This window comes from Salmo salar, chromosome 13, assembly GCF_965601325.2.
Source record: "Salmo salar chromosome 13, fSalSal1, whole genome shotgun sequence".
In the NCBI taxonomy this organism is placed as follows: domain Eukaryota; kingdom Metazoa; phylum Chordata; class Actinopteri; order Salmoniformes; family Salmonidae; genus Salmo; species Salmo salar.
The window spans coordinates 113,671,224-113,693,636 of NC_138303.1; the positions used below are offsets into that span (position 1 = coordinate 113,671,224).

General features: G+C 40.0%; 1 protein-coding gene across 1 annotated transcript in view; it reads right to left on the reverse strand.

Annotated features, from left to right (window-relative positions):
- LOC106568587 (glutamate receptor ionotropic, NMDA 3A) overlaps nucleotides 1-22,413 on the reverse strand; it is a 129,083-nt gene that overhangs the window by 54,553 nt on the left and 52,117 nt on the right. Inside the window, exons 6-7 of the mRNA XM_045692701.2 lie at nucleotides 13,205-13,320; nucleotides 6,585-6,736 (exon numbers count right to left, since the gene is read on the reverse strand). Coding sequence (XP_045548657.2) covers nucleotides 6,585-6,736; nucleotides 13,205-13,320 — 268 coding nt within the window. The remainder of the gene's footprint in view (nucleotides 1-6,584; nucleotides 6,737-13,204; nucleotides 13,321-22,413) is intronic.

The following is a 22,413-nucleotide window of genomic DNA, read 5'->3' on the forward strand; positions in this document are numbered from 1 at the left end:
CACTATTACACATCACTATTACACATCACTACACACTATTACACATCACTATACAATATTACACATCACTACACAATATTACACATCACTATACAATATTACACATCACTATACACTATTACACATCACTACACACTATTACACATCACTATACCATATTACTCATCACTACACACTATTACACATCACTATACAATATTACACATCACTATACAATATTACACATCACTACACACTATTACTCATCACTACACACTATTACACATCACTATACAATATTACACATCACTATACAATATTACACATCACTATTACTACAGCATCTATTATTTATGCCCATTTTTAGTAAGCTTCCATCATTTTTAATGGACTCCATCATTAAGACTTCAAAACGCACAAATAAACACAGACTGATGGAGGTGATTTACTACTGCCATGTATTTCATTCATATTGAAGTAGTGTGACGCACAGTGCCTTGCAAAAGTATTCAATCCCCTTGGCGCATTTCCTATTTTGTTGCATTACAACCTGTAATTTAAATGGATTTTTATGTGGATTTCATGTAAGGGAATACCCCCCTGAAATGGACAAAAATAAAATGGGAACATATTGGCACCGTACGAAACATATACATGATGTACAATACCACTCAAATGGACGGCAGTTCATTCAAAGCTTATGGCAAATGTGTCACACAGTGTCACAAAGCAAAAATCCAATAGATGGTGAGCGCGCTCCACAGGAAATTCTTTCAATTTGTTGGTCAATTATACATGTATAAGAACTGTATGAACATACTTTTGTCATATTTTATTGTCATATTTTTTTTACTTGTCCATAAGGCATATTTTTTTGTCCATTTGCTTTATGATATCATAGGAAGTCAAAGTCAGTGAACCATTGCCAAATGCTATAAGAAATGTCCAAATGCAATATGAAAGTATTGAAAGTGCCAAATCAGAATGTCATGTCAATTTGTCATGTACGATCATAGGAAGTCGGTTTCCGAACCCAAAAGTCAGTGAACCATGTCCAAATGGCATTTATACTGCCCAAATTATATATAGCACTATGTTAAGTCATGAATCAACCTAGATGGTCTATTTGTCATGTATGATGAGGGATAAGTGGGACTCTGTTGTTTTTGAACAATTTTTGGAAAAACATCCAAAATGACCAGGGCTCCCTACTAGATGGGAACGGGTGGGGGGTGCTCCATACCCAACCATAGACTCCTTGCTGCCCCCTAAAGGCATTAAAAAAAACATTTAAAAAATGTGCTTCTGGTAACCCATTCCAATCACCAGGTGCACAGCTGTCCATTTGCAATATGTTTCAATGGGCATTTACCATCACAAATTTGACATGCTCAAAAATACTGCAGAAATGCAAAATTGACTGGGCTGATGAACTCGGGATGGCCGGGCAGTGATAGTGGTTCCTCTCCATCGCTCGTTGTGTTGATTTCATCATGTCCATTTGGTGATGTTTTTACACTGTTGAATCTTATTGCAAATGTTCTGTCCATTTGCAATATGTTTCAATGGGCATTTATCATCACAAATTTGACATGCTCAAAAATACTGCAGAAATGCAAAATTGACTGGCACGATGAACTCGGGATGGCTGGGCAGTGATAGTCGTTCCTCTCCATCGCTCGATGGTGACATGAGAGAAGTGGGACTCTCACGTTTTTTAATGATTTTAAAAAAAAGTCCAAAATGACCAGGGGCGCCCCCTATTGGATGGGCACGGGTGGGGGGTGCTCCCTACCCAACCGTGGACCCCTTGCACCCCCCTAAAGGCATTCAAAAATATATTTAAAAATGTGCTCCTGGTAACCTGTTCCAATCACCAGGCTGTCCACTTGTTATATGTTTCAAAGGGCATTGACCATCAAGAATTTGACATGCTCAAAAATACTGCAGGAATGTGAAATTGACTGGCCCGATGAACTCGGGATGGCCAGGCAGTGATTCTGGTTCCTCTCCATCGCTTGTTGGTGTTGATTTCAGAATGTCAATTTGGTGATGGTCCATCACTGTTTAAACATATTGCAAATGGACTAAAGTCAGCCAGCAAGTCACCGTCCATCAGTCAATTAGATATCATTCTGACACCAAACTGATACAAACTGACACCACACCCACTTTTTCCAACTCGTATAGAAGCCAACTATCACATATTTCAGAGCTGGCCCATAATTCACAGCGCCTTCTGTTTAAACCATAATAAAAACATAAAACACGTAGTTACGTTCTAGCTGCGGGTCCAGTTCTGACATAATTTCAGCTCAATAGGTCATTTGGAGCCCGAGCAGCAACCTTAACCTCTATGGGCTAGGTGGGACGCTAGCGTGCCACCCGTGGTGCACTCCATCAACAGCAGGTGCATTTCAAGAGCGGCAAATTTGAATCCAAATAAATGTCAAAATTCAAATTTTTCAAACATACAACTATTTTACACCCTTTGAAAGATAAACATCTCCTTAATCTAACCACGTTTTACGATTTCAAAAAGGTTTTACGGCGAAAGCATAAATTTAGAGTATGTTAGGACAGTACATTTACAAGAGTTGTGTGTAATGTTTTGTCAATTCAAAGACAGGGTCACCAAAACCATAAAACCAGCTAAAATGATGCACTAACCTTTTACAATCTCCATCAGATGACACTCCTAGGACATTATGTTAGACAATGCATGCATTTTTAGTTCTATCAAGTTCATATTTATATCCAAAAACAGCGTTTTACTATGGCATTGATGTTGAGGAAATCGTTTCCCTCCAATAACCGGCAGTCAAGTCAGCGTCACAAATTAAATAATTAAAATTAGAAAACATTGGTAAAATATTATATTGTCATTTAAAGAATTATAGATTTACATCTCTTGAACGCAATCAACTTGCCAGATTTAAAAATAACCTTACTGGGAAATCACACTTTGCAATAATCTGAGCACTGCGCCCAGAAAAATACGCGTTGCGATACAGACTAGACGTCATGTTGGGGAGATCTAAAATCGAAAATACTATGTAAATAATCCATTACCTTTGATTCTCTTCATCAGATGTCACTTCCAGGTATCACAGGTCCATAACGAATGTAGTTTTGTTCAAAAAAGCTCATCATTTATGTCCAAAAATCTCCGTCTTGTTAGCACATGATCTAAGCCAGCCGGACTTCTCGTCATGAACGAGGGGAAAAAATATATTTACGTTCGTTCAAACATGTCAAACGTTGTATAGCATAAATCATTAGGGCCTTTTTTAACCAGAACATGAATAATATTCAAGGTGGACGAATGCATACTCTTTTATAACGTATTGGAACGAGGGTACCCAACATGAACTCGCGCGCCAGGTGTCTAATGGGACATCATCGTTCCATGGCTCTTGTTCGGTCAGATCTCCCTCCAGAAGACTCAAAACACTTTGTAAAGGCTGGTGACATCTAGTGGAAGCAATAGGTGTGCCAAAATATTCCTCAGCCCCTGTGTTTTTCAATGGGATAGGTTTAAAGGTAATACAACACATCAGGTATCCACTTCCTGTCAGAAAATGTCTCAGGGTTTTGCCTGCCAAATGAGTTCTGTTATACTCACAGACACCATTCAAACAGTTTTAGAAACTTTAGAGTGTTTTCTATCCATATATAATAAGTATATGCATATTCTAGTTACTGGGTAGGATTAGTAACCAGATTAAATCGGGTACATTTTTTTTATCCAGATGTGCAAATGCTGCCCCCTAGCCCTAACAGGTTAATTGGTGCTGAAAATCCACATTTCCGTGCGTTGCTACGGGGTCCTTGAATGAGCTATCGAACAGAAATGTTAGGGTCTGTCTCTATGGGCCGAGGCGGTTTCAATGCACCTAATCTTGCGACTCTGGGACTTTTCTAAATGTCATAATTTTTGTGATGGTCAAAATGAATTGAAGTTATTGCAAATGTACGAAGCTGTTTCTTGGTTTGAGAACCTTCTAGAGCTACATAACTCACTGTGCACTATCGACTTCAGCTCTAGAACAGGTTTCTAAAGTTTCAGAGCTCTCGGTCTGATGGTTGTTTGATAGTTCGAACAAAGGTAACTATTGCAGGCTCTGTGTGTCTGTAAGCCCCACACTATGTCACTCCGTCCTTGCTGTGTGTGTGTGTGTGTGTGTGTGTGTGTGTGTGTGTGTGTGTGTGTGTGTGTGTGTGTGTGTGTGTGTGTGTGTGTGTGTGTGTGTGTGTGTGTGTGTGTGTGTGTGTGTGTGTGTGTGTGTGTGTGTGTGAGCTTTTCTTGGAAATCTGATGGGAGAAATGACTGATTTACAGTTCATGAGGGTTACCTAGTCACACATATGAAGTTTTGGAAAGATGTGACTTTTTTAACCCTTCGAAGCAGCCCCTGTGTCCCCCAATTAAAGCCACTTCCAGTTGGCACAGGAAGTTAAAAGTAAATAAATATCCTCATTGGGGTAGTCTTTTACAGAATCCTGAGTTTAAAGTCTTTACGTTAAGAACTGACTGATTTACAGAGGGTTGAATGAGTGTGTGTGATTTCAGAAAATCACAGAAAATCACAGAAATCACGCAGTGCTCCGAAACCCACCTTAACGGATTGGTCTGAACACGTCGCAACTGGATATGTAACTTTTTGGGGAAAAAAACACATTTCTTTGACCATCACCAATTGTATATTGTACAATTTCTCTTAAATTACGATAGATAAATGGCTGTTTTTTTTCCTGACACCATAGGTTCCTGTACTTTGACGCGAAGCAGTCAAATTAGCGCTCTATTTTCATTTTTGACCTTTAATCCCAGAAAAATTGTCAAAAAATGTTGAGGCCTCGACGCCATCTTGTTTCCGTTTAGGAGAAATGGCCCGGTCGTGATTGTTGATGTTTTGTACATTTGCAATAAGATTCCATTCGCCATCTGTTGAAATTTACCGGGACAGCGGAAGTATGACCAAAATTTGAAAATTTTATAAAACGGAAACCGAACACTAAATAACCCAAATCAGTGAAGCGAAATAAAAAGAATCTAAAAAAATCTAAAAATTACAAAATTACAAACGGAAAAGTGATGAGTGCATATGCATTCACCCCTTTGCTATGAAGCCCGTAAATAAGATCTGGTGCAACCAATTACCTTCAGAAGTCACATAACTAGTTAAATAAAGTCCACCTGTGTGCAAGCTAAGTATCACATGATCTGTCACATGATCTTAGTATATATACACGTGTTCTGAGTCTGCAACACCACCAAGCAAACAGGTCAGGGACAAAGTTGTTGAGAAGTACAGATCAGGGTTGGGTTATAAAAAATATCCAAAACTTTGAAAATCTCACGGAGCGCCATCAACTCTATTATTAAAAAAGTGAAAGAATATGGCACCACAACAAACCTGCCAAGAGAGAGCCGCCCACCAAAACTCACGGACCAGGCAAGGAGGGTATTAATCAGAGAGGCAACAAAGAGACCAAAGATAACCCTGAAGGAGCTGCAAAGCTCCACAGTGGAGATTGGAGTATCTATCCATAGGACCACTTTAAGCTGTACACTCCACAGAGCTGGGCTTGTGGGATGTGGGAGACCCCCCAAACGTATGGAAGAGGGTTTTTATTTATTTGTACTGTTTCCTACATTACAGAATAATAGTGAAGACATCAAAACTATGAAATAACACATGGAATCATGTAGTAACCAAAAAAGTGTTAAACAAATCACAATATATTTTATATTTCATATAAACTGGTCAGATGGTCAGATGAGACTAAAATGTAGCTTTTAGACCATCAAGGAAAACGCTATGTCTGGCACAAACCCAACACCTCTCATCACCCCGAGAACACCATCCCCACAGTGAAGCATGGTGATGGCAGCATCAGGCTGTGGGGATGTTTTTCATCGACAGGGACTGGGAAACTGGTCAGAATTAAAGGAATGATGGATGGCGCTAAATACAGGGAAATTCTTGAGGGAAACCTGTTTCAGTCTTCCAGAGATTTGAGACTGGGACAGAGGTTCACCTTCCACTAGGACAATGACCATAAGCATACTGCTAAAGCAACACTCGAGTGGTTTAAGGGGAAACATTTAAATGTTTTGAAATGGCCTAGTCAAAGCCCAGACCTCAATCCAATTGAGAATCTGTGGTATGACTTAAAGATTTCTGTACACCAGCGGAACCCATCCAACTTGAAGGAGCTGGAGCAGTTTTGCCTTGAAAAATGGGCAAAAATCCCAGTGGCTAGATGTGCCAAGCTTACAGAGACATAACCCAAGAGACTTGCAGCTGTAATTGCTGCAAAACGTGGCTCTACAAAGTATTGACTTGGGGGGGGGGATAGTTATGCACGCTCAAGTTATCCGTTTTTTAGGCTTATTTCTTGTTTGTTTTCACAATAAAAAATATTTTGCGTCTTCAAAGTGGTAGGCATGTTGTGTAAATGAAATGATACAAACCCCCCCAAAAAATCAATTTTAATTCCAGGTTGTAAGGCAACAAAATAGGAAAAATGCCAAGGGGGGTGAATACTTTCGCAAGCTACTGTATTTCATTAATATTAAAGTAGTATGATGTACATTACCTCAGTGACGGCGAAGCTCCGTTTTCCACAGGGCACCACCTTGTACCACTTGTCATGCAGCATATCCATGAAGCCGTCTGACTTGTACTGGCTCACCAGCTCTGAGATGTTAGAGGACAGGGGAGAGTTCTGGCGCAGGCCGATGCCATAACCTGGGTTCAGATACACACACAGAATGACTTAGAAAACACAGCAGGCCGATGCCATAACCTGGGTTCAGATACACACACAGAATGACTTAGAAAACACAGCATGCCGATGCCATAACCTGGGAACAGATACACACACAGAATGACTTAGAAAACATCATCGTCCCTGTCTTTTTCCTCTGTACTATGGGTATGATACGGGTGATGAAGACATCAACCTCCCTGTCTTCCTCTGTACTATGGGTAAATAAATACAGACACCTAGACTGACACAGAAAACCCATTGATCAAATGAATTGATGTCACGTTGACGTTGGACAACACATACCGGTAGTGTTGAATATGCAGTACATGTATGTGTGTAGCTTGGTCAATTAATCTTGCTACTACATTATTATAATGTGTGGGTGTCGGGGTTGTTTCAGTTTCAATTCTGAATTTTTGGAATTGACTCCCATTCAACTCGTGAGTTGAAATGGGAATTGAATTGGCCACATCCTACTGCAGTTCCAGGTTGACTCCCATTCAACTCGTGAGTTGAAATGGGAATTGGCCACATCCTACCGCAGTTCCAGGTTGACTCCCATTCAATTGAATTGGCCACATCCTACCGCAGTTCTATGTGTATGGCTCCCTGGGCGAACCCCACCTTCAGCCCCCCCCCCCCCCAACAAAAGAAACACAATCTGCGCTATCTGTAAATTTAACTCAGACATTTGAACAAAACAAATAAATCATAATATTTAAAACTATATAAATATAAAAATATATATATAAAAAATTACACTATTACCCCTTTGCTAACAAAAAACAGACAAATAAAACTAAATTGCACAAATATGATATCACACAAATACACACTTATAAAGAAGAGAACCTGATTATTACACTATTGGTCTTCAAACAAGAAACACACAAACTAAATTGCACAACTAATTGCATTAGTACTGTACAAAGTTAGAGGTGCGCTATTTGATAGATTCCCCCGCTCCCCCTACCTCAGGCTTCCAGTGGGGAGACCTGAAGTCAACCTACCCCCGCCCCTTTTCCCCATCTCGTACTTCTGAGTGGGAGACCTTAGCTCACAAACTAGAATCAGGGCGCCCACTCCGACAAGGTTAATTGACCCACTGTCCCACACTGTGACATGATATCATTGACGTGATGTGCAAATGAGCGATAGAAAACCGATCACGCAAATGTCACCATTCGGAATATTATTATTATAATTATGTATATTTGAAGTTGGAAGTTCACATACACTTAGATTGGAGTCATTAAAACTTGTTTTTCAACCACTCCACAAATTTCTTGTTAACCTGTTGGGTCTAGGGGGCAGCATTTGCACGTCTGGATAAAAAAAATGTACCCGATTTAATCTGGTTACTAATCCTACCCAGTAACTAGAATATGCATATACTTATTATATATGGATAGAAAACACTCTAAAGTTTCCAAAACTGTTTGAATGGTGTCTGTGAGTATAACAGAACTCATTTGGCAGGCAAAACCCTGAGACATTTTCTGACAGGAAGTGGATACCTGATGTGTTGTATTGATTTTAAACCTATCCCATTGAAAAACACAGGGGTTTAGGAATATTTTGGCACTTCCTATTGCTTCCACTAGATGTCACCAGCCTTTACAAAGTGTTTTGAGTCTTCTGGAGGGAGATCTGACCGAACAAGAGCCATGGAACGGTGATGTCCCATTAGACACCTGGCGCGCTACTTCATGTTGGGTACCCTCGTTCCAATACGTTATAAAAGGCTATGCATTCGTCCACCTTGAATATTATTCATGTTCTGGTTAAAAAAGGCCCTAATGATTTATGCTATACAACGTTTGACATGTTTGAACGAACGGAAATATATTTTTTCCCCTCGTTCATGACGAGAAGTCCGGCTGGCTTACATCATGTGCTAACGAGACGGAGATTTTTGGACATAAATGATGAGCTTTTTTGAACAAAACTACATTCGTTATGGACCTGTGATACCTGGAAGTGACATCTGATGAAGAGAATCAAAGGTAATGGATTATTTACATAGTATTTTCGATTTTAGATCTCCCCAACATGACGTCTAGTCTGTATCGCAACGCGTATTTTTCTGGGCACAGTGCTCAGATTATTGCAAAGTGTGATTTCCCAGTAAGGTTATTTTTAAATCTGGCAAGTTGATTGCGTTCAAAAGATGTAAATCTATAATTCTTTAAATGACAATATAATATTTTACCAATGTTTTCTAATTTTAATTATTTAATTTGTGACGCTGACTTGACTGCCGGTTATTGGAGGGAAACGATTTCCTCAACATCAATGCCATAGTAAAACGCTGTTTTTGTATATAAATATGAACTTGATAGAACTAAAAATGCATGCATTGTCTAACATAATGTTCTAGGAGTGTCATCTGATGGAGATTGTAAAAGGTTAGTGTATCATTTTAGCTGGTTTTATGGTTTTGGTGACCCTGTCTTTGACTTGACAAAACATTACACACAACTCTTGTAAATGTACTGTCCTAACATACTCTAAATTTATGCTTTCGCCGTAAAACCTTTTTGAAATCGTAAAACGTGGTTAGATTAAGGAGATGTTTATCTTTCAAATGGTGTAACATAGTTGTATTTTTGAAAAATTTGAATTTTGACATTTATTTGGATTCAAATTTGCCGCTCTTGAAATGCACCTGCTGTTGATGGAGTGCACCACAGGTGGCACGCTAGCGTCCCACCTAGCCCCAAGAGGTTAACAAACTATAGTTTTGGCAAGTCGGTTAGGACATCTACTTTGTGCATGACACAAGTAATTTTTCCAACAATTGTTTACAGACAGATTATTTCACTTATAATTCACTGTATCACAATTCCAGTTGATCAGAAGTTAACATACACTAAGTTGACCGTGCCGTTAAACAGCTTGGAAAATTCCAGATGGCTTTAGAAGCTTCTGATAGGCCAAATAACATTATTTGAGTCAATTTGATGTGTACCTGTGGATGTATTTCAGGGCCTACCTTCAAACTCAGTGTCTCTGCTTGACATCATGGGAAAATCTAAAGAAATCAGCCAAGACCTCAGAAAAAATGTTTTGGGGACCTCCACAAGTCTGATTCATCCTTGGGAGCAATTTCCAAATGCCTGAAGGTACCACGTTTATCTTTACAAACAATAGTACACAAGTATAAATACCATGGGACCCCGCAGCCGTCATACCGCTCAGGAAGGAGAAACGTTCTGTCTCCTAGAGATGAACGTACTTTGGTGTGAAAAGTGCAAATCAATCCCGGAACAACTGTCACGTCCTGGCCAGTATAAGGTTAATTGTTTTTGTAGTTTGGTCAGGACGTGGCAGAGGGTATTTGTTTTATGTGGTTCGGGGTGGTGTGTTTGTGTAAAGGGTGTTTGATTTAGTATTTCCGGGTTTTTGGTTGATAGTCTAGTGTGTGTGTTTCTATGTTTGGTTAATTGGGGTTGGGACTCTCAGTTGAAGGCAGGTGTTGTCTATCTGCCTTTGATTGAGAGTCCCATATATTAGGGTGTGTTTGTGTGTGTGATTTGTGGGTGATTGTTCTGTGTTGAGCTTTGCTTTGCCAGACTGTTTGTTAGTTGTTCGTTTTTCGGTTTTGTTATTTTGTATGTTCATTTTTGAAGATAATTAAAAATCAAGATGAGCATTCACGTACCTGCTGCGTTTTGGTCCATTTCTACCAACAACAACTGTGACAACAACAGCAAAGGACCTTGTGAAGATGCTGGAGGAAACAGGTACAAAAGTATCTATATCTACAGTAAAACGAGTCCTATATCGTCATAACCTGAAAGGCCACTCAGCATGGAAGCCACTGCTCCAAAACCGGCATAAAAAAAAACAGACTACGGTTTGCAACTGCACATGGGGACAAAGATCGTACTTTTTGGAGAAATGTCCTCTGGTCTGATAAAACATAAATTGAACTGTTTGGCCATAATGACCATAATTGTGTTTGGAGGAAAAATGGGGAAGCTTGCAAGCCGAAGAACACCATCCCAACCGTGAAGCACGGGGGTGGCAGCATCATGTTGTAGGGGTGCTTTCCTGCAGGAGGGACTGGTGCACTTTCACATAATAGATGGCATCATGAGGATGGAAAATTATGTGGATATATTGAAGCAACATCTCAAGACATCAGTGAGGAAGTTAAAGCTTGGTTGCAAATTTATTTATCTGTTATTTTACCAGGTAAGTTGACTGAGAACACATTCTCATTTATAGCAACAACCTACGGTTACAGGGATGAATGAGCCAATTGTAAACTTATTAGGTGACTGTGATGGTTTGAGGGCAAGATTGGGAATTTAGCCAGGACACCAGGGTTAACACCCCTACTCTTACAATAAGTGCCATGGGATCTTTAATGACCTCAGAGAGTCAGGAGACCTGTTTAACATCCCATCTGAAAGGAAGCAGGACATTTCTAGACCAGAGGAAAGAATGCCTCCTACTGGCCCTCCAACACCACTTCCAGCAGTATCTGGTCTCCCATCCAGGGACTGACCAGGACCAAACCTGCTTAGCTTCAGAAGCAAGCCAACAGTCGAATTCAGGGTGGTATGCTGCTGGCTGTAAATGGGTCATTGGGGTCATTGTCCGTTTTGGTCTTCCAAACGGACAATGACCCCAAGGATACTTCCAAAGTTGTGGCAAAATGGCTTAAGGACAACAAAGTCAAGGTATTGGAGTGGCCATCACAAAGCCCTGACCTCAATCCTGTAGAAAATTTGAGGCAGAACTGAAAAAGTGTGTGCGAGCAAGGAGGCCTACAAACCTGACTCGGTTACATGAGCTCTGTCAGGAGGAATGGGCCAAAATTCACCCAACTTATTGTGGGAAGCTTGTGGAAGGCTACCCAAAACGTAAAAGTTAAACCACTTTAAGGCAATGCTACCAAATACTAATTGAGTGTATGTAAACTTCTGACGCACTGGGAATGTGATGAAAGAAATAAAAGCTGAAAAAAATAATTCTCTCTACTATTATTTTGACATTTCACATTCTTGAAATAAAGGTGTGATCCTAACTGACCAAAGACAGGGAATTTTTACTAGGATGAAATGTCAGGAATTGTGAAAAACGGAGTTTAAATCTACTTGGCTAAGGTGTATGTAAACTTCCGACTTCAACTGTATTATCTTTGTGCGGGCGCCCCGGGAAGATGCCACCCTGGGCGCCTATGCCTAAATCCGCCACTACCCCACAGGATGTAGAATTATAATTTGGTTTGAGTGAGAGCAAGTATAATTTAATTCAGTACAATTCAAAGAAATTCCACTCCGTTATTGAAGATGAGAGTTATATTGAATCTGACAGGTCACACTTCCAGATAGCAAAGAATATATCACTTTTCTCTGGAAACAATGTTCATAACCTCATTTAACCTTAGTGTAAATGGCTATTCTAAGCACTGAGTGTACAAAACATTAGGAACACCTTCCTACTATTGAGTCGTACCCCCTTTTGCCCTCAGCACAGCCTCAATTCGTTGGTGCGTGGACTGAAAGGTGTTGAAAGCATTCGACAGGGATGCTGGCCCATGTTGACTCCAATTCTTCCCACCGTTGTGTCAAGTTGAGCGTGAAAAACCCAGCAGCGTTGCAGTTCTTGACTCAATCCAGTGTGCCTGGTACCTACTACCATACCCCTTTCAAAGGCACCTAAATATTTTGTCTTGCCCATTCACCCTCTGAATGGCACACATACACATCCATGTCTCAGTTTTCTCAAGGCTTAAAAATCCTTCTGAAACCTGTCTCCTCCCCTTCATCTACAGTGGAATGAACAGGTGACATCAATAAGGGATCATAGCTTTCACCTCGATTCACCTGGTCAGCCAGTCTATGTCTTGGAAAAAGCAGGTTCTTAATGTTTTGTACACTCAGTGTATATTTCTACCAACCATTTCATTTGTTTGGCTTATTTTTTAAGGTTTTAGGGTCAACTTCAGGGTTGTAGGAATGCATTCTGGGAAATGTAGTATTTTCCACATATTGAACAAAATGTAAGTAATTAATGAAATAAAAATTAGAATTTTCTCATACAGGTATTGCTTTCCTTGATCATACACTTTGTCCTAAAAATAAATTACTTCATCAATATTTTAGATGCATGTATATAATGATATCTGTGATGTTTTCTGTGATTTCAATTCTATTTCCTTTAATTTAAATTATAATTGTATTTCTGTATTTTTGTTTAAAACTTAAATTCAAATTCAATTCAAATTCAAGAATTGAACTGGAATTTGATGCATTCAGATCTGAATTGAGCACAACCCTGGTGGGTACTATATCTATATATGTCTTACTATATTCTTGCTACCAGTGGTTCTATATCTAATGTGAAAAGGAGAGGAAACAGGGTGTTCCTGTCTGGTTCCTCTTTAGTATGGATATTAACATTAACACGTTATTTCATGTCAATATACTTGCCTTCAATCGCAAATGGTTTCCCCACAGTGAGTGTCTTGCATTCTGCATCTATAGACACCTCGTAGTCTAGTAAGGCCTTGTCCATGATGAAAGCATCAAGTTGCTGTGGATCATGCCTGAAACAACAGAAGAAGATTTACTACTGAATTGCACCTCTGTCTAACATTGACTAAAATGAAGGGATGATTCTTTTTTTTTTCAATTCAAGTCAATTCAGCCTTTAAATTTAGATGTTCAAAAGACATCAAATTTGCTGTTTCATGTCCTGACTGATAGTTCAAGTGTGAGAATACTGATGTTCATATTTTTCAAGAAAAAAGGTTCCTAGCGCCCAAGTGGGTTACCCAGTAAAAAGTGCTTAGTAATATATTGTGTTGGAAATCAATGACCCAAGCCCAGCTCAGTTAATCCCTGCCATTGTGTTGCTGAGTAATCATAACGCTTCAGCAAATGTACATTATACCAGGGGTGTTGGAAAACACAATGTAAGTAACCTAATTTATGTCCTGAATGCCTCTGCTGATCCTACAGCTATTGTATGCAGTAATCATGAGCCTATGAACCAGATGTATACTGTTAGCACTGAGGTGGTATACCCTAGTAGGAAGTCCACCGTGTGTAGCTCACCCTGGACTAATAAAAATAACCTGAGCATGTCTACCTCTGCTAAGCTTCCAAGTAAAGCAATGAAAACAATCAAGCATCCCAGAAAAGTGCTAAAATGGCCCTTATTAACATATGTAGCTTAAGAAACAAAGTTCATGAAATCTATAATTTGCTAGTAACAGATGATATTCATATTATGACAATCTCTGAAACTCACTTAGATAATACCTTTGATGATACAGTGGTAGCAATACATGGTTATAACATCTACAGAAAAGACAGAAATGCCAACGGAGGAGGTGTTGCGGTCTATATTCAGAACCACATTCCTGTAAAGCTTAGAGACGATATAATGTTAAATACTGTTGAAGTAACATGGCTACAGGTTCATCTGCCTCACCTAAAGCCCATTCTGGTGGGAAGCTGCTATAGACCACCAAGTACTAACAGTCAGTATCTGGATAACGTGTTTGAAATGCTTGATAATGTATGTGATATCAACAGAGAGGTATATTTTCAGGGTGATTACAATATTGACTGGCTTTCATCAAGCTACCCACTCAAGAAAATGCTTCAAACTGTAACTAGTGCCTGCAACCTGGTTCAGGTTATCAGTCAACCTACCAGGGTATTTACAAACAGCACAGGAATTAAATCATCAACATGTATTGATCACATCTTTACAAATGCTGCATGAATTTGTTTTAAAACAGTATCCAAATCCATAGGATGTAGTGATCAAAATATAGTAGCCATATCTAGGAAAACCACATTTTCAAAGGTTTGGCCTAATATAGTGTATAAGAGGTCATACAATAAGTTCTGTAGTGATTCCTATGATATTGATGTAAAGATTATTTGTTGGTCTTTGGTGTGTAATGAGGGACAATCAGATGCTACACTTGACATATTTATGAAATGTCTTATTTCAGTTACCAATAAGCATGCGCCCATTAAGAAAATGACTGTAAAAATGTTAAATCCCCATGGATTGATGAGGAATTGAAAAATTGTAAGGTTGAAGGGATGAGGCAAAAGGAATGGCAAATAAGTTTGGCTGAAAAACCGATTGGCAAATTGAGAATCATGTGACTAAACTGAATAAAAAGAAGAAGAAACTATACTATAAAACTAAGATAAATTATATAAAGAATGATAGTAAAAATCTTTGGAGCACCTTAAATGAAATTCTGGGGAAAAAAAGGCAAACTCAGCTCCATCGTTTATTGAATCAGATGGCTCATTCATCACAAAACCCACTTTATTGCCAACTGCTTTAATGATTTTTTTCTTGGCAAGATTAGCAAACTTAGGCATGACATGCTATCAATAAGCACTACACATCCAAGTACAACTGACCAAAGACAAGCATTGTAATTTTGAATGCCGTAAAGTGAGTGTGGAATAGGTGGAACAAGCCTGACAACTTGACAACTTGAATAGAAAGTTACTGAGGATAATTGCGAATGATATTGCCACTCATATTTTGCCATATCTTCAATCTAAGCCTACTAGAAAGTGTGTACCCTCAGGCCCGGAGGAAAGCAAAAGTCATTCCGCTACCCAAGAATAGTAAAGCCCCCTTTACTGGCTCAAATAGATAACCAATCAGCCTGTTACCAACCCTTAGCAAACTTTGTGGAAAAAATGTGTTTGACCAGGTACAATGCTATTTTACAGTAAACAAATTGACAATAGTCTTTCAGCACGCTTATAGGGAAGGACATTCAACAAGCACAGCACTTACACAAATGACTGATGGTTGGCTGAGAGAAATTTATTATAAAAAGTTTGTGTGACTTTGGTGACTTCAGTGTGACTTTTGACATTATCGATCACAGTTTGCTCCTGGAAAAACGTATGTGTTATGGCTTTACACCCCCTGCTATAATGTGGATAAAGAGTTACCTGTCTAACAGAACACAGAGGGGGTTCTTTAATGGAAGCCTCTCCAACATAATCCAGGTAGAATCAGGAATTCCCCAGGGCAGCTGTCTAGGCCCCTTACTTTTTACAATCTTTACTAGTGACATGCCACTGGCTTTAAGTAAAGCCAGTGTGTCTATGATGTATGCGGGTGACTCAACACTATTCACATCAGCTACTACAGTGACTGAAATAACTGCAACACTTAACAAAGAGCTGCAATTAGCTTCATAATGGGTAGAAATGAATAAATTAGTCTAAAAAAGCATGGTATTTGGGACAAGTCATTCACTAATCCCTTTATCTCAAACAAGTTTTGTAATGAATAATGTGTAAATTGAGCAAGTTGAGGTGACTAAACTGTTTGGAGTAACCATAGGTTAGAAACTGTCATGGTCAAAACATGTTGATACAATAGTAGCTAAGATGGGGGAGAAGTCTGTCCATAATAAAGAACTGCTCTGCCTTCTTAACAACACTAACAACAAGGCTGGTCCTACAGGCCCTAGTTTTGTCACACCTGGACTACTGTTCAGTCATGTGGTCAGGTGCCACATAGAGGGATTTAGGAAAATTACAATTGGCTCAGAACAGGGCAGCACGGCTGGCCCTTAAATGTACACTGAGAGCTAACATTAATAATATGCATGTCAATCTCTCATGGGTCAAAGTGGAGGAGAGATTGACTTCATCACTACTTGTTTTAGTAAGAAGTGTTGACAAGCTGAATGTCATGAGCTGTCTGTTTAAACTACTGGCACACCCATGCATACCCCACAAGACATGCCACCAAAAGTCTCTTCACAGTCCCCAAGTCCAGAACAGACTATGGGAGGCGCACAGTACTACATAGAGCCATGACTACATGGAACTCTATTCCACATCAGGTAACTGATGCAGCAGTAGAATCAGATTTAAAAAACAGATAAAAATTCACCTTATGGAACAGTCGGGATGTGAAGAGACACACACAGGTAGAAACACAGGCATACACACATGTACATTGTAATAATTTTGTATGGTGATATAAAACATTTTGTATTATAGATGTGCAGTGGTCTATTGATGTTATATGATGTACTGTTTTATCTTTTGTTTTATGTGTGATGTAAGTGTCTTAATGTGTTTGGAAACCAGGAAGAGTAGCTGCTGCCTTGGCAGGAACTAATGGGGATCCATAATAAACCCCAGGAAGAGTTGCTGCTGCCTTGGCAGGAACTAATGGGGATACATAATAAACCCCAGGAAGACTAGCTGCTGCCTTTGCAGGAACAAATGGGGATCCATAATAAATACAAATACAAGCTATTAACACTAAATATATTAGTGCTGTTTTTGAATGAAACCCAGACAAGCAGACGCAGTCTGCAATTCCTTATCAAAATGAATGGATCTTAACACTGCAAAGCAAGTGCCAGTCTTTCCATAGAATAGTCCTCTCCTCTCGCACAATGAGAGAAAGATATTGTATATTCCGTCAACCCGATCTCAGCGCCCAGCTCCATTACCTCGGCTCTGCTCTGCTCCACAGAAGATGTGAGATGACTTGAGAAACAGTTTCAGATTTCAAAAAGAAAAAAGTGAACAAAGCACAGGGCCACTAATGCTGTTACTCACTTCCGGAAGTATAGTTTGATATTGATGATGCCTGGAGACAGTTTCAGATTGGGTAGCAGAGTTGGAGACAGTTTCAGATTGGAGTAGCAGAGTTGGAGACAGTTTCAGATTGGGTAGCAGAGTTGGAGACAGTTTCAGATTGGGTAGCAGAGTTGGAGACAGTTTCAGATTGGGTAGCAGAGTTGGAGACAGTTTCAGATTGGGTAGCAGAGTTGGAGACAGTTTCAGATTGGGTAGCAGAGTTGGAGACAGTTTCAGATTGGGTAGCAGAGTTGAAGACAGTTTCAGATTGGTTGGACAGGATCAAAAGGACGGGGTGGATAGATTACCACCCCAGTCGACCTGGGTTTCAACTTTATCTGTTTGAACTAAATATACCAATAGAAAAGTTTAAAAAAAAACCTGCAAAATACCATTCTAGACAGATTCAAGCTCTCCAGACGGACTCAAGACAACTCCATGCCGACTCAAGCCAACTCCATGCCGACTCAAGCCAACTCCAGGCAGATTAAAGCTAATTCTAAAAGGATTAACCCAGAAGCGTCTAACTCTGTCTAAATTGTGGGGGGGAAGGGGGGGGGGCGGTTCTACTAAGCTAAATGGAATTGTTTTAAGAAGGTCATACAAAGGATAATTTAGCTATTTGATTTAGAGTTTGAAGACCCCTTGAAGTATGAAAAATATATATTAAACAAGTATTTGATGAAAAATGCATTGAATAACAGATAGTTTTTTTTCAATATATGATTTCAAATTTGAAGACCCCTTTTTTGCAATATTTGAAGACCCCTTTTTTGCAATATATGATTTAAAATTTGAAGGCCCCTTTTTTGCAATATTTGAAGACCCCTTGAAGTATAAAAAAATATATATTAAACAAGTATTTGATGAAAAACGCACCCTTTATTTTTGGCACTAAACAGTCTCCATATATACCTACAGACAAGTCTTGTGAGGCCTGTGGGAAGAGCAAAATGACTGACATGTACGTGCTTGTGAGATTCTCACCTTTCCACAGAGTGATCATATTAGTGTGTAGTCCAAAATGTTCATACACTGTACACAGAAGTTGGCAGATCGGCTGTACCAACTACAGATGAGTCCCAAGACGCTTGTGAGGGGGTCATAGAGCAAAATGGAGAATACTTGTCACATCCTGACCATTGAGTGCTCTTATTTTTTATGGTTGAGTAGGTCAGGGCGTGACTGGGGGGTTTATCTAGTTTCTTTTTTCTAAGTTGTGTTCTAGTTTCTTTTTTCTATGTTGGGGTTTTTGTATGATTCACAATTAGAGGCAGCTGGTCATCGTTGTCTCTAATTGGGGATCATATTTAAGTAGTTGTTTTTCCCACCAGTGTTTGTGGGAGATTATTTTGAGTTAGTGCATGTTGCACCTCTGTCGTCACGGTTTGTTGTTTGTTTATAGTTTGTTTGGCTAGGTTTCCCAATGTAATAAAGATGTGGAACGCTGCGCCTTGGTCCGTTCCTACACACAGTCGTGACAATACTGTTGTGTTCGTGAGAGTCTCATCTTTTCATGGAGGGGTCGTAATATGTAGGCCAAACCATTCGGACACTACAGATAATTTTGTGAGAAGACCGATTTTCAGGATGTCTCATGGTCTGACAAACACCGGTCTAACTCTGTCACCTTTCACCGCAGATGCGGAAGTATGACATAAGCAGATGCGGTGGATTGAAACTTATCCAATGCAAAAAATATATCTCTCAAGCATAAACTGACAGATTTTTATGGGGACTTTTGTATTATGCTAATTTGATCTACGTGGGAGTGCTGACATCGGCCTTAGGGGGTTTTAACTGGCACCAGTCAGGCACCGTGTTATGCGGTGATGCGTACGGTGCGCATTCACAGCCCGGTGTGCTCGTTGCCGGCTCCCCACATTTGCCGGGCTAAAATGAGCATTCAGCCAGGACGGGTTGTGCTGGCTCAGCGCTCCTGGGCTCCAGTACGCCTCCTCGGTCCAGGATATCCTGCGCCAGCTCTACGCACTGTGTCGCCAGTGCGCCTACACAGCCCAGTGTGTCCTGTGCCAGCACCCCGCACTTGCCAGGCTAAAGTGAGCATCCAGCCAGGACGGGTTGTGCTAGCCCTATGCTCCAGACCTCCAGTGCGCCTCCACGCACCCGGTCTCCAGTGCGTCTCTCCAGCCTGGTACTCAAAGCCAACGCTCAAAGGCAGACTCAAGCAAACTCCAGGCAGACTCAAGCCAACGCTCAAAGTCACAAAAGGCAGACTCAAGCCAATGCTCAACAGCAGAGTCAAGCCAACACTCAAAGTATTTGAGTAAATGTTATGTTTCTGGAGTAACATTGAGCATTGGCTTGAGTATTTACATTACTAATCTTACATGTATATACTGTATTCTATTCTACTGTATCTTAGTATATGCCGCTCTGACATTGCTTGTCCAAATATTTAATATTACTCATTAAAGGGTTTTCTAAATGTTTACTATTTTCTACATTGTAGAATAATAGTGAAGACATCAAAACTAAGAAATAACACATATGGTGTCATGTAGTAACCAACAAAGTGTTAAACAAATCAAAATATATTTTATATTCTTCAAAGTAGCTACCCTTTGTCTTGATAACAGCTTTGCACACTCTTGGCATTCTCTCAACCAGCTTCACCTGGAATGCTTTTCAAACAGTCTTGAAGGAGTTCCCACATATGCTGAGCAGTTGTTGGCTGCTTTTCATTCACTCTGCGGTCCGACTCATCCCAAACCATCTCAATTGGGTTGAGGTGGGCGGGTGACTGTGGAGGCCAGGTCATCTGATGCAGCACTCCATCACTCTCCTTCTTGGTCAAATAGCCCTTACACAGCCTGGAGGTGTGTTGTGTAATTGTCCTGCTGAAAAACAAATGACAGTCCCACTAAGCGCAAATGAGATGGGATGGGGTATCGCTGCAGAATGTTTTTGCAGGAAAGCAACCCCAAACCATCACACCTCCTCCTCCATGCTTCACCGTGGGAACCAAACATGCGAAGATCATCCGTTCACCTACTTTGAGTCTCACAAAGACACGGCGGTTGGAACCAACAATCTCAAATTTGGACATATCAGACCAAGGACAGATTTCCACCACTCTAATGTCCATTGCTCGTGTTTCATGGCCCAAGCAGGTAGAGAGAATGCCAAGAATGTGCAAATATGTCATCAAGGAAAAGGGTGGCTACTTTGAAGAATATAAAATATAAAATATATTGTAATTTGTTTATCACTTATTTATTTACTACATGATTCCATATGTGTTATTTCATAGACCTTTATTCCTGACAGCTAAAGATCCAAGAGCATCTGCTGTGGTAAATGCATGATCATTGAGAAGTGAGATACAGTTGTAGCCTGTGTTACAGGCTGACTACACCGCTCACTTCGTGTGCGCGAGCGTTGCAAAATAAATTTAGAAATCTGTTATTCAAATATTGCACCCACAATGCTCGCACGCGCCAATGAGTGTCTGCGTTGCCAAGGACTAAAATAGAAGTCAGTTCTATTTCTGACGCAGACCGCGCTGCAAGTCCTGCCTCTCCCATCTCCTCATTGGTTTATAGAAACAAGTACCCAATCTCCTCATTGGTTATACCCACGTGGGTGACTGAATGACGAACAAGGTCAGTGGTGGTAATGCACCTAATTTATGAAAGTTGCCAATCGCAATATAAAGTCAAGAGAAGAAAAAGCCTAGAAGGAGGAGAGATGACTAGAAACGATTCAGTTGACCGTTTTTTGTGTGGATTAATTGTCAGAGTAGAGGACCTTGTGCTTTTCAGGTAAAATAACAACTCAATGTTTATATCCCAAGACAAATTAGGTAGCAACAGCAAGCTAGCTAAATAGGACAAATTAGCTAGCAAGTGCAAATCTCAGATAACATTAACATGGTGTAGCTTTGTGGGCGGTTACCTACGGATCTGCAGTCTGAGGTGTAGCTTTGTGGGCGGTTACCTACGGATCTGCAGTCTGAGGTGTAGCTTTGTGGGCGGTTACCTACGGATCTGCAGTCTCAGTTGTAGCTTTGTGGGCGATTACCTACGGATCTGCAGTCTGAGGTAACATTAACATGGTGTAGGTTGTTTAACTAGAGCGCTGGCCACAGACTTTGTAAATCTGTCTCTCTTTGTCAGAGTATTTTATGTGGGACTTTCTGACATATTCAAAACAGTTATGAAGTCTCCCATTGCCGGTATTATGTCTGTACTGGGGCGGCAGGTAGCCTAGTGGTTAGAGCGTTGTGCCAGTAACCGAAAGGTTACTAGATCGAATCCCTGGACTGACAAGGTAAAAATCTGTCATTGTGCCCCTGAACAAGGCAGTGAATCCACTATTCCTTGTAAATAAGAATTTGTTCTTAACTGACTTTCCGAGTTAAATAAAATACTGTATAATATTGGTACCTGTGTTAAAGCTGTGATGAGTCAGTATTGTTTAATCTTGGTACCCGTGTTAAAGCTGTGATGAGTCAGTATTGTTTAATCTTGGTACCCGTGTTAAAGCTGTGATGAGTCAGTATTGTTTAATCTTGGTACCCGTGTTAAAGCTGTGATGAGTCAGTATTGTTTAATGTTAAAGCTGTGATGAGTCAGTATTGTTTAATCTTGGTACCCGTGTTAAAGCTGTAATGAGTCAGTATTGTTTAATCTTGGTACCCGTGTTAAAGCTGTGATGAGTCAGTATTGTTTAATCTTGGTACCCGTGTTAAAGCTGTGATGAGTCAGTATTGTTTAATCTTGGTACCCGTGTTAAAGCTGTGATGAGTCAGTATTGTTTAATGTTAAAGCTGTGATGAGTCAGTATTGTATAATCTTGGTACCCGTGTTAAAGCTGTAATGAGTCAGTATTGTTTAATCTTGGTACCCGTGTTAAAGCTGTGATGAGTCAGTATTGTTTAATCTTGGTACCCGTGTTAAAGCTGTGATGAGTCAGTATTGTTTAATCTTGGTACCCGTGTTAAAGCTGTGATGAGTCAGTATTGTTTAATGTTAAAGCTGTGATGAGTCAGTATTGTATAATCTTGGTACCCGTGT